The sequence below is a fragment of the Loxodonta africana genome, chromosome 21 (assembly GCF_030014295.1).
Source record: "Loxodonta africana isolate mLoxAfr1 chromosome 21, mLoxAfr1.hap2, whole genome shotgun sequence".
In the NCBI taxonomy this organism is placed as follows: Eukaryota; Metazoa; Chordata; class Mammalia; order Proboscidea; family Elephantidae; genus Loxodonta; species Loxodonta africana.
This window is the reverse complement of record NC_087362.1, coordinates 63,510,182-63,523,609: the sequence shown is the minus strand read 5'-3', so window position 1 is coordinate 63,523,609 and position 13,428 is coordinate 63,510,182. Positions and strand designations below refer to the sequence as shown.

At 41.6% G+C, this 13,428-nt stretch overlaps 1 protein-coding gene across 9 annotated transcripts in view; it reads left to right on the top strand.

Moving 5' to 3' along the window:
- The window catches only part of FTO (FTO alpha-ketoglutarate dependent dioxygenase), a 412,272-nt gene that overhangs the window by 201,323 nt on the left and 197,521 nt on the right, over positions 1 to 13,428 (top strand). Inside the window, exon 8 of one of the 9 annotated variants that reach the window (XR_010318897.1) lies at positions 11,165 to 11,251. The exons of 7 other annotated variants lie outside the window; for them this stretch is intronic. Coding sequence is in view for 1 of the 2 variants with exons in the window: in XM_023555599.2 (XP_023411367.2) it covers positions 11,165 to 11,170 (6 nt within the window). In the remaining variant the exon portion in view is untranslated. Of the gene's footprint in view, positions 1 to 11,164; positions 11,257 to 13,428 lie in introns of those variants that run through there. One more of the 9 variants, XM_023555599.2, reaches the window with a different exon arrangement.

Genomic DNA, 13,428 nt, shown 5'->3' with positions numbered 1-13,428 from the left:
TCTATCTCACTTTTCAATGCTGATAGAGTTTGTTTTATGTATCTTGCAGCCCTGTCATTGGGTGCATAAATATTTAATATGGTTATATCTTCTTGGTGTATTGTTCCTTTAATCATTATATAGCGTCCTTCCTTATCCTTTCTGATGGATTTAACTTTAAAGTCTATTTTGTCAGAAATTTATATTGCCACTCCTGCTCTTTTTTGATTGGTGTTTGCTTGATATATTTTTTTTCCATCCTTTGAGTTTTAGTTTGTTTGTGTCTCTAAGTCTAAGGTGTGTCTCTTGTAGGCAGCATATAGATGGATCTTGTTTTTTAATCCATTCTGCCACTCTCTGTCTCTGAATTGGTGCATTTAGTTCATTTACATTCATGGTAATTATGGATAGGTATGAATTTAGTGGTATCATTTTGATGTCTTTTTTTGTGTGTTGACAGCTTCTTTTTCCCACTTGATTTTATGTGCGGAGTAGATTTTCTTTGTATATTGTCCTTTCCTCATATTTGTTGTTGTTGATTTTGTTTCTGCTGAGTCTGTATTTTTCCCTTGTATTTTATTCTGATAAGTAGGATAGTTTGTCTCCTTTGTGGTTACCTTATTATTTACCCCTATTTTTCTAAATTTGGGACTAACTTTTATTGCTTTGTATCGCCGTATCTTCCTGTCCATATGGAAGGTATATGATTACATTTCTTAGTTTCTGTTTATTATTTTAATGTTGTCTTCTTTTATATAATAACATCGCCATTACCCTGTGTTGGGCCTTTTTTTTTTTTTTTTTTTGGATTTCCCTGTCTGGGTTGACTTCTGGTTGCTCTGCCCAGTGTTCTAATCTTGGGTTGATACGTGATATTATTGATTTTCTAACCAAAGAACTCCCTTTAGTATTTCTTGTAGTTTTGGTTTGGTTTTTATGAATTCCCTAAACTTGTGTTTATCTGGAAATGTCTTAACTTTGCCTTCATATTTAAGAGACGGTTTTGCTGGATATATGATTCTTGGCAGGCAATTTTTTTCCTTCAATTTTTTAAATATGTCATCCCATTGCCTTCTTGCCTGCATGGTTTCTGCCGAGTAGTCCGAGGTTATTCTTATTGGCTCCCCTTTGTAGGTGACTTTTCTTTTATCCCTCGCTGCTCTTATAGTTCTCTCTTTATCTTTGGTTTTGGCAAGCTTGATTATAATATGTCTTGGTGACTTTCTTTTAACATCTACCTTACGTGGAGTTCGATGAGCATCTTGGATAGATATCTTCTCATCTTTCACGATATCAGGGAAGTTTTCTGCCAACAAATGTTCAACAATTTTCTCTGTATTTTTTATTATTCCTCCCTGTTCTGGTACTCCAATCACTCGTAGGTTATTTCTCTTGATATAGTCTCACATGATTCTTAAGTTTTCTTCATTTTTTTAAATTCTTTTATCTGATTTTTCTTCAAATATATTAGTACCAAGTGATTTATCTTTGAGTTCAGAAATTCTAGCTTCGACTTGCTCAATTCTGCTCCTCTGACTTCCTATTGAGTTATCTAATTTGGTAATTTTGTTGTTAATCTTCTGAATTTCTGATTGCTGTCTGTCTATGGATTTTTCCGGCTTATTAAACTTTTCATTATGTTCCTGAATAATCTTTCTGATTTCTTCAGTTGCTTTATCTGTGTGTTCCTTGGCTTGTTCTGTGTATTGCCTCATTTCCTTCCTGATGTCTTCAAGGGTTCTGTATATTAAACTTTTGTATTCTGCATCTGGTAATTCCAGGAATGCACTTTCATCTAAAAGATCCCTGGATTCTTTGTTTTGAGAGCCTGTTGAGGTGATCATGGCCTGTTTCTTTATGTGACTTGATATTGACTGTTGTCTCCAGGCCATTTATAAGTTACTGTATTAGTTTATGCTCGCTTACTGTGTCGTAGCTGCTTGCTTTGTTTTGTTTTGGTATGCCCCTATGGGTTGCTTGAGTGAGCGAGCTGGATTATTTTCACCTTTGGAGCTCTGATGTCCTGTCCCCAGCAGGCTAGAGCTGTTATCAGGTATATCAGTCTAGGAGTCCGTTCGGTTTTCTTGTATGAATTCAGCTCAGGTTTCCAGGTACCTGATACCAAGTGTGTGGTACAGGCTCTGACCTACAGTCTTAGAGGGGCAGGGGTGATTGGCGTATATACCGGTATCTAATTGCAGCAGGGGGTCATGCCCTGAATAAGACAGGGAGCTGAGAACTGACCCCCAAGTGTCTCTGAGGAAAACACTTCTCTGTTCCCTAGAGCATACTCATGGGTGGGCTCTGCAGAGGGACCATGGGCACCCAAAGTTTTTGTTGTAAGGACTGGGAGGTACCAGTTATCCTTGGACCCCTGTCACGGGTGGCTGGGCGACCCAAGTGGAGCCAACAGTTCTTACGGCCCTGTTGTGGGTAGGTGAGGACCTTGTTTAATAGGCAAAGCAATGTCAATCGTCAAACACCCACCTCTCCATCGCACCACTGAAATGGCTGGAGTTTGCCAACAAGGGCCTATTCCCGTGATATAGGCCCATACAGGTCCATGCAGAAGGGAAATGTGCTGAAGGTCCACGGACGGTTTATGCCTGAACAGGAGCCACTTCTGTCCTGAGCTTCCCCAGTTAATGGAGCTAGCAAATTATCTTTTCCCCCCAGTTGCAAATATTTTCCTTCCCCAAGACTGGGAGGATGGCTTCAGGTGCTCACCAGGGTCTATCTCAGGCCTAGGGATTGAGCTGCTGAAGCTGGGTTGGGGGTGGGGGGGGTGCAGTAAAATATACGCAAGTACTTAGCTTTTGTCAAGAGCGGCCTTCTCCTCAGGTCCCAGAGGTGTGAGTGGGCTGGGTGGCTGGCTGCTTCTCCCTGAGGAAACTGCGGCCCAACGCTAGTACAAGCCCACTGCCGCCACTGCCGCAGCTCCGGGAATGGTGCCTGAGGGCTCCCCGCGATTCAGGTCCAGTAACTCCTCTCCACTTCTGAATGGTCTCTTCCTTCCCCTGCCCCTCAGTTCATTGTCTAAGCTTGCGTTTGATGCTCAGAGCTCCCAGCTTGTCAGAAATATACTCGTTTCACTTGTTTTTTCGGGTCTTTGCTGTAAAGAGGGCTCGATGGAAGCGTCTGTGTATTCCGCCATCTTGGCTCCGCCTTGGCCTTGATTACATTTTAGGGGGTAGATAAAGCTCGGAATAACTTGACTTTTTTTATTGAAAAAATATTGAGCAGCCTGAAAAACCTAGAAATAGAATATTCTCATAAAAAATGCAATGTGTATGACCCTTGACTTCTGTCCTTTAAATCTGAAAATTCAGAATCCTCTTCCTTTTGCATATAAAGTTTTTATGATTCCATGCTACTGAGATATTGTTATGAAAGGTAACTTAAAAATTTGGCAATGATTATATTTGAAACTTATTTTCATACAGCAGCAGCAGCAAATGTTCTTGCTTCGTTTTAGCCATTTAATCATTCATGTGCTCCACTTTGTGCCGATATGCATGAAGTCACACAAAGAGCTGGGACTTATGTCTCCCAGGCCGGTAAGTCACAAGGCAGTAAGTAATTCAGAGGAAGAACAATCAAAGAAGAGCAGACTCTGACCTAGGCCTTTGGGAATACGTAGGTTTTTGATGGATGTGGATGGGTGGAGGATATTCAAAGATGGCAGAAGTGAAGACACTCAAATGGGAACACACAAGGTTGGCTCACAAACTTGATGAGACTGGATGGAGTTTGGTTTGTGTGGAGTAGTGAGAGATGAGATTAGGAAGATTAGCAAAGACCTTCTTTTTCGAATGCATTTCTTTGCAAGGTACCCTGCTTTCACCCCTTAATAACTGCCTTCAGATCCAAGTCATATAAAGCAAGGTAGTAAAAATGTACAGCTAAAATAAAATGAGAAGTGTTTTCTTGTATTTGTAAAGGTTTTACTTGGGAGAAAAGTCAAATTATCTGCACTAATATCAAGACCTGTCTGCATTCTGAATGTAGCAAACAAGCTACACAGCATGTTTTCAGAATGGGAATTATAAATAAGCTAAGTATTTTTCTTAGTGTGATCTTTTTATGTTTTCTTCCTCTGAATTTAATGTCAGGCTAATCATTTTGACCTTTGATCAGAAGGCAGGATTCCCAGTGTGAATCACTCACGATTCTCTTCCTTCTTTCGGAACCTTAGACCTATTTCATTTCATCTTTTGGATACCGGAATTGTGGTTTGGAGGAAATGACATCTCCACCACGTCTTGTCCAGGAGACGGCCTTGAGGACTTAAATACTTACAGAAAAGTATTTTGAAACGCAACCAAAGTGTCACTCACGTTTTATTTGACTTGGTTCAGGGTAGCAGATGTGGTAGCAGTTCGTCGTTTCCACCGCTGAGGAAGAGTGGTTCCTTTCCCGCGCATCTCTCCCTGTCCTTTGGCTGATAGCTCCCCGTTAGTGATTGTGCCCTCCAGGCTGTCCTGTGTATGCCATTGCACTTGGGCGTGTCAGTCTCTCCACCAGAAAGGCTGAGTGAATGTTCAGAATGTAAATGGTGGTTGTTCATTCTGGTCTCTCCCACCTTTATAGGTAGATTTGTGCTAGATGCTCTTGAAAAAAATGCTAAACTTTCCCAGTGGCCGGTTTTATTACATAAGGCACAGAGTGTTAACCCTTGAGTGATTAATAACTCTTGTTAGTTTATTCTTCAGACTTGGGCTTCTGCAGGATTGCCTTTACTATGGTTGTTTCAGGATCCAAGGTCTGTGGGTTAATGTAGAGGCCACCTTTCTTTTTTCATGTTAGTGAGATAGAAGGAGATATTAGGGGGCTGCTGTTTCATTTTACCAGGGAACCTTACAGGGGTCACACCTGACTTGCGGTTCACTAGTGAACAAGTGGGCTTTTGTGAAACATTTTTAAACAATATTTTATGTTTTTTGAATGTCTTTGCTTTTGATATCTCTTTATTCCTCACAATGCCAGAGGAACAGGTAGCAGAGATGTAGTCATATTTGGTGTTGCTTAGTTTCTTCCAGTGCCTGGAGCATGTGTCTTCTGTGCCTTATTTATTGACTACGCTGGTGATACCCAAACTGCTAGACTCAAGACAAGCTGAGGTCCCACTGCCATGGAGTCCTGGAATGTCAGAGCTGGGAGGGGCCGTAGAAATGATCATCTTATTCCCTTCTTTTTTAAAAAGGAAGAGCTCAGAAGGGTATAGAGGCTTGTCCAAGGGTGTAGAGCCAGATAATGATGGACATAGACTCCAGAATTTTCAATTCCCTGTTCAGTGTTTTCCACTATTCCCAAAAATCACTCAGTGGCTCTGTCCTCTCTGGTGTTTCTACCAACTTTCCGTTGGATGCTAGTAAAGAAATATGATAAACTAAATGTTTCTCTGAAACTTTTTTCTGCCCTTTGGGCCTGACATACCAAAATTAGCCTGTTCGATGTTGAGGTGGACAGTTGTTTTTGTTCATTCAGCATTCATTCCCCCTTCTTCTGTAACAGCATCCTGATGTTGCCTTGTGGTGGAACTCTGCCTTCATTGGCTACAGTGTGAGCTGCATGGCCTTAGTTTGGCCACTCCAGGAGCATGTGACCTGAGCTAAGGCTTTCAGATGAGCTCTCCCAGGACTCTCTGCCTGCACACCCACATGGTACAGAATTTAAAAGGTTTAAAAGCATGTACAGTGGAAGTAAGTCTTTCTCCCCACTCAGTCTCCTGCCACCTATTTCTATTAGATGTTTCTTCTACAGTTTCCAGAGATATTCTATATACTTCACAACATTTATATATTGTCTTTCACATGAACAGTAGCATATTACACATATTTTCATACATCTTGCTTTTTTTTAAAATTTAAAACTCTTAGATTTCTCTCCATATTTGTACTTTCTCTTTAATGACTGCATAGCTTTTCATTATATGGTTTCGGAATTTGTTTAACCAGCCTCCTACTGTCTTCAGTCTTCTGCTTGTACAGATAATGCTGTGGTGGATATCCTAACACATAACGTTTTCCCATGTGAGATCTGTGGTGCTACCTTGGAGTAGAATTGGCAGTTCAAAGGGTAGGTGTGTTTTTAATTTTAAGAGAGATGGTCAAATTGTCTTCCATAGATGGAGTTTGTAATAGTCTCCCTTCAGTGATGTGACAAGGTGCCTGTTTCCCCATATTCTCACCATTTATAAATATGATAGGTGAAAAATGGCATTTCAGAGTTTTCATTTGTATTCTCTCATTCCGTATTCTCTCAGTTTCTGCAAATGAAGAAACTGAGGCACAGAGAAGCTAAGTGACTTAACTAATGTCGCAAAAGTAGTGAGTGGCAGAGCTGGGTTTTGCAGTTAGGCAGAGGCAGTCTGGCTCCAGAGTTCACTTTCTTCACTGCTATAATAATATTTTAACATTGCTTACAAAATGTATTTAATGGTGAGAAATTCCTTCAATTTTTTTTGTCTGAAAAATACTTTATTTCTCATTCATTTTTGAAGGATAATTTAGCTGGGTACAGAATTCCAGAATTTTTTCAACACTTTATATATTTCATTCTACTCTCTTCTTGCTTGCATGGCTTCTGAAGAGAAGTCCTTGTTCTTATCCTTGTTCCTTTATAGATAAGGTGTCTTTTTCCTCTGTCTTCTTTCAAGATTTTCTCTGCCTTTGATTTTTTGCGGTTTGAATATGATATGCTTAGGTACAGATTTCTTTGCATTTATCCTGCTTGGGGTTCTCTGGGCTTCTTGGGTCTGTGATGTGTCTGTCAACAATTTTTTCAAAATTCTCAGCCATCATTTCTTCAAATATTTTTTCTAATCCCGTCTGTCTTTCTTTTTCTTCTAGTGTTCCCATTATGCATGTGTTGCACCTTTTGTAATTGTCCCACAGTTCTTGGATTTTTTTTTTTCTTCTTCTTCAGTCTTTTTACTTTTCAGTTTAGGAAGTTTCTACTGACATGTCTTCAAGCTCATTGACTGTTTCTTTGGTTGTATCCAATCTGTTAAGGAGCCCTTCAATGGCATTCTTCATTTTTGTTACAGTGTTTTTTATTTCTTGCATTTCCTCTTGAGTATTTTTTAGAGTTTCATTCTTTTTGTTTATATTACCCATCTAATTCTTGCATGTTGTCTACTTTTTTCTATTAGAGCCCTATGCTTACTAGTCATGCTGTTGTTAGCTGTCATAGAGTTGATTAGGACTCATGGCAACCTCCTTGCCCATGTGGAATGCGTTGATGATGCTGGAGCTGGATATTTCCCCTCCTCCAAACTGGTTAGGCTCTAATAAAATCTGCCTTGACCAGACTCTGGTAAAGCAGTTTCTTTTGAGAGCAGACCATTGTCAAGGGGAGCAGAGTGCTTTTTCAAAATAATTATTTTTCTCCTTCCCTTGCCAGAAGCTCACTGAAGGGAATTTTTCTGAGCTTCACAGTGAAAACCTGGTGGAGCTTCTGGAGCTGAAACTCAGGAGAGTTTTTGTCTCTCAAACTCCTCCATACTCAGACTCTAGCAATTTGTCGATTTTTCTGTAAGGATTCCCACCTGATGCTGGGTACTGTGCTGGCAGCTGCAGTGGAGTCCCTGCTCTTGATAAGTGGTGATTCTCTAAGTGTCTGTTTGTCTCTCCAGCTTGCAGAGCAGTGGTTTGCTCTGTGACCTCAATACTCTGATATATCTAAGAAGAATTGTTAACTTTCAGATTTTTTCTTGTTGTGGGGATGGGAGGAATGACTTCCAAGCTCCTTACATGCTGGACTGGAAACGGGAAGTCTTACCACTATGATAAGTCTTAGCCAAAGCTTTGTTCTGTTACTTGCAGCCAAATAATCCTGATAGATAATGGAGGTTGTAGCAAGGAACACTCACATATCCTTGGGTGGTAAATGTGGGAAACTTGTCCTCCTTCACCATGGAGCTGTGTGCCGGATCAGCTGAGTCAGTCTACTGGGGTTACCCTGGCATCCTGTGATGTTATTATATGGTGGAACTGAGTTCCATACCGGATCTTGGTGGTCTTTTACTCTGCCGAGACCTAGGACTCTGTGCTGTAGCTGTTTTTGTTGATGGAAGGTGTAGGGAGGGCTCCTTGCCTCTGGAAACATGGCATTTTGCCTGATTTTCTGTTTAAAGTTACGCTCCTGTTGGATTCTGTTCAGGTCTTGAGTTTCAGTTGTCACGTTTCTGTGATGAGCCTCCTTGGCCTTTCCTGCTCGCCTTCATTCCTCCTCCACCTGTCAGTCTTCATTAGGTTCATTTAACTACTGACTCATTCTCTGTACTGAACCTTTTCCTCCTTGGCCACAGACCTTGGGGTTGAAGCCTTTACCCGGTACACATTGTTCCTAGAAAAGACTTTATTTCAAGAAGACTTTGGGGGCAATTGAGATGATTGGGGAGTGTTTAGAATTCTATTTTCTAATAAAGGCAAGGATGGAAAGAGACAACTGGAGGGGTGAGAGCACAACAAAAATGGGTCGTGGGTACTTTTGAGTTGAGTCTTATAGAATGGGTAGAATTTTGACAGGTGAAGATGAGGGTAGAAAGAGACTAGACATTTCCTGTAGAGGGAGTAGCACGTGTAGTGGTAGAGTCAGGGAAATGCAGGCTATATTCAGGAGTCCTAAAGTGGCCCAGTGGCTGATAGTTCCCCAAAACTAGTCCCCTTGTAGAGTTTCTAGCTTAAGCAATGATACCACTACCTGCCCAGTTCTTCATACTAGAAGCTGAGGAATCATCCTTGAAACTTCCTTCCCCCACTCTACATGTCCAATCTGAGAATTTTTACCTCTGAAATACCTCTTGAGTCTATTTCTTTTCATCTCTGCTGCTACTAGCCTAATCCAAGGCATCACCATCAGTCCCCTGAGCTATTGCAGTAGCTTACTGTCTGCTACTCGCATAGCAGCCTGTTTTCACATAATAAAACAAAAAACCCATTGCCGACGAGTCGATTCCGACTCATAGCGACCCTAGCCATAGCACTTAGCCACTACGCCACCAGGTGTATTCACATAGCAGCCAGAATAATGCTAACAAATGCAGATTTAGTCATACCCCTCTCTGTGAAACTCATTAATGGGTTACAGTTGCTTTTAGGATAAAGAATACTATATTTTATCCTGAGCCCACCTCTCCACCCTTGCCTTCACCCTAACCTCTTCATTCCTATCCTTTGGCCACACTGGCCTATTCTCAGTGAATCCAATGCTTGTGTCCCCTTGCTCTTCAAGCCCTTTGTATATGTTGTTTTCTCTTCCTAGGGTGTCTGCCTATCACCAAACACACATATACTTTAATCATTTCTACTAATTTTTCAGATCTTGGCTCAATTGTCACATCCGTAGAAAATACTCCTTGACTTATCAGACTAGGTCAGATTGCTGTGCTATACTTTTCCCATTTCCCTTATGAAAGCATACCCAGGAGATTAAGCTTTATTCTGAAGGCATTGAGTATCTATGGCAGCTAGAATTTGCAAGCACATATCTGTCTCATGAAGATCCAGTGCTTTTGGCGACATTAAAATAGCTGAGGTAAATTTAGGTAGTTAATTTGTGAATTCATGAACTGTCCCTTGACGAAGAACTGAGGATTATTGATCATACTGTAGTAGAATGTAGATGGCCATGCAGTTTCTTTGTACAAATTTCTCTCAATCCTTAGAATACAAGCCAGTACCACAGTATTCATTTGGATACTGTTAATCTGCAGTCGCGTCGTATGCGTGCGAAAGCTGGACAATGAATAAGGAAGACTGAAGAATTGACGCCGTTGAATTGTGGTGTTGGCGAACAATATTGAATATACTGTGGACTGCCAAAAGAATGAACAAACTTGTCTTGGAAGAAGTTCAGGTAGAATGCTCCTTAGAAGCAGGGATGGCAAGACTACATCTCACATACTTTGGACATGTTATCAGGAGGAATCAGTCCCTGGAGAAGGACATCATGTCTGGTAAAGTAGAGGGTTAACAAAAGAAGGAAGACCCTCAAGGAGATGGATTGACACAGTGGCTGGAACAATGGGCTCAAGAATGGTGCAGGACCAGGCAGTGTTTCATTCTGTTGTACGTGGGTTCGCTATGAGTCGAAACCAACTCGACAGCACCTAACAACAATAACAACAATCTGCAATGAGGCAGATGCCATCAGATTTTGTTTGTAAGGGACAAGTCTAAAATATGCAACCATTCTACTCAAGCATTATGGTGAAGCCGTTGTCCAGTCCTTAGCAAATCATGAGCACATGAGTGAATTGACCAGAATTGCGCTTTGGAAATAAGATGCCTCTGGTGGACCCTCAGTTATGCCTTGTAATGCTCCATCCCTAATTTTAGTGTCTTCCAAATGTCATTCACCTCAGACTTAAAGAAAGGCCAGAGTTCCTGGGAACAGTCGCATTTTTCTTCCTCATCAAATGTAGGCAGCCCCGGGAGCTTTGACGGCCTTTTCCTGTCAGGAAGGTCTGGAGGCATCATTCCTGATGCTTCCCTATGCTTGTCTAGATTGAGAGTCATGTGGCAAATCAGGAAATATTAAAGGCCTGTATATTTTGGTACTTAGGAGCCATGAAGAATCCGGACAGTGGTTTCAGAAGTGTCATTTAGATGCCATTCTTTTCTTACTCTTCTTGTACTTGTGCTCCAAATCTCCATCCAGCTTGAAGGGACCAGGCAGTTTTCTGGCCCAGGGTGCCCTTGGCAAATGAACAAGAATCTTTATGTTGACTGAGTTGGAACTTCCTGGTGAGAAGTGATTTGTTGTCCTGATTACAATGTAAACACTTGCTGAAGTTGAGTTTTGTCTCCCACATGAGTTTTATTATAGCCTTCTTTGTTTATAAACATGTCTTGTGCACGAGGGAGAAATGTGATAACCTTTGGATCCCCCAGAGAATGTCCATTTGTTTTCTCTATGGACTGAAATTAAGATAACTTAGCATCCTTCTCTGAGAGTCCCACGTCCCACTTGCTTTTACCAGCGTGCCTGGGACAGTGCCCAGATTGCCATTTCTTAATTGTTCCATCCTCTTCTGCTGGAGACTATACAGCAGAGATTTGATACTTGTCTTTTTGACAAAGTACAGTTTATTTTCCGCTGGCATCTTCTAGAGGGTCACAAAGTCTAGGTAGGGCCTCAGTTCAATCCAGCAGTTATTGAATTTTTTTTTTTTTTTAAGGTTTAATGTGTCAAGCGTTGGAGAAAACCCAGAGTTGCTGCTCCTGCGGAGGATCTCTGGGTGTTGAGGAAACAGACACCCACCTACGTAAGGCAAGATGCGGCATGGCAAATGAGAGGGAGAAACAAAATGTTATTAGAGTGCCTGGAGAATAAAGGTTAGGTTGAGGAAACTGGGGGAGACTTCGTGGAAGAGGAGGTGCTGTGAATTTCAGTTCAACCTTGAAGGACGAACTGAATTTTAACAGGCAGAGATTTGGTGAGCCAGAAAGAGAGATAGGGCTCACGTTATGCAGTGTAGACGCTAGGCCCAAGGTCATGGCATTTAAGACTAATAGGACGTATTTGCAGAAATACAATTGGTGCCTTGTAACCAGTGTTTAAGGGATCTGGTTGGGGTGGAGGGGAAGAAGAAGGGACATTACCTAGTAACTAGAGAACTTGTGGAAAGGGGAGAATGGGGCCCACTTCTGAAGAGCCTTGAATGACATGCCTAGTTGGACTTTATTCCAGAGACAGTGGTGGGAGCTTGAGTCAAAGATATTTGAATAGCAGAATGGTATAGTCAGATCCATCTTTCAAAATTATAACCAGAGGCATCATAGTGGATAGTTTGTGGAGAGGCTGGAGGCACAGAGACCTGTTATAAAAATTCTGGGAGAAATAACGAGGTTCTGAACCAGGGTGGCAGTGGAGGGAATTAAAAGGAGGGATGAATTACAGAGGATTTTTTCTTTTTTTGTTTTATGAAGAAGTACATAGAATTCACAGTCATTTGGATGTTAGGGATGAGAGAGAGGAAGAGTCATAGGGAGTTTTACCAGCTTTCTAGTCTCAGTTGTTAGATGAATGATATGATTTACTAAGCTAAGAAGCATAGAGGAGTGGTAAGTTTAGGAGCATACTGAGTTTGAGAAGCCAGTAGAGCATCTAAGAAGAGCTGGGAACACTGGTTTGGAGCTTAGTAGTGAGGGCAGACAGAGCCAAGTGTAGATCTGGGTGTTTGATTCATGTCTGTAGCAGGTATTCCTGATGTACTTATCAGGTCCCAGGCAACGTCTTCTCATGGGTTAACCTGTGTTTGAAAGCACCTCATGCATGCTATTCATCTACATAGAGGCAAAGCTGAAGTAACTAGAGTGACTGATAGAGAGCGAAGATGAAAGGATAAAGGGCCTCACAGGCAGAGTCTGGGAGGAAGTATAAAGGACATGTGCAAGAGAGCCACACAACCTGAAGAGGCAGACAGGTTGGAAGAAAACCAGGAGTGGATGGTAGAATTGAGAGGAGGAGAGACTTTCAAAATAGGCAGGGGAATAAATAGTGTCAACCCCTACAGAAAATTCAGCCTGGTCAAGACTGTTCTGACTGTTGGATTCAGCATGGGAAGAGTTTCACCAGAATGGGGAGGGCAGAAGGCCAGGGTAGGAGAAGACGGGTGAATCTTCATATACATTTTTGTAAATGAAGAGATCTGAGGGACGTTTCTCTGAGCAGTTTTGCCTGCCTTTAATGTTTACAGTCAACCTGAGGTGCCTGAGAAAGAAACACATCATTTTAGCCTGATGGGGTATTCCAGCTAGCATTATTCTGAGTCCTTGAAGAAATCAGCCTGTAGACATTCAGTTGCCTGGTAGCTGGCCAAATAAAGGCTGACCTAGGGCCATAAACATTTTAATTTGCAAGACCGTTGTTGTATGAAATCACAAATGGAAGGCAGTTTCGCAGTGCATCTCCAAAATTGCATTGGGCGCTAGCTGTGGCTTTGCAGTTCGTGTTGAAAAGTAAAATTGAACTCTGTAGCACAAAAACAGGTTGTTGATTTGGTGATTAATTTGGTCACTAAGGCCAAGGAAACTGTTAATGCTGCATACCAATTATAAAGTTGTGGTGACATTTGTGGATCAAGATGAAAAATCAATATCATAACCTGCTGGATAGCGCTCTTAAAATCCAAGGTGCGTTTTGTTGCAAATTGCACGGAAGAAAACTGACCCCCAAAGGGAGAAACACACCTCCATTATTTCACCAGTGTGTGTCTTTTGTGGCAAAGCAGAGGAAAACGGGTGGGTATAAATATAGTGTAGCTGGGGGTACTAGGAGAAGGATCAAATGGTTGCAATTTAGAGTAAAACCTCACCAAGGGTTGTGTGTCCTAAGGCAGCCTCAAGGAGTAATCTCTGCAGGGATATGCAGTCAGAAGCCCCTATACAGGGTTACACTGTAGCCTCTGCTGATCACCCCTGCTGTATTGGTGGTTTTCTG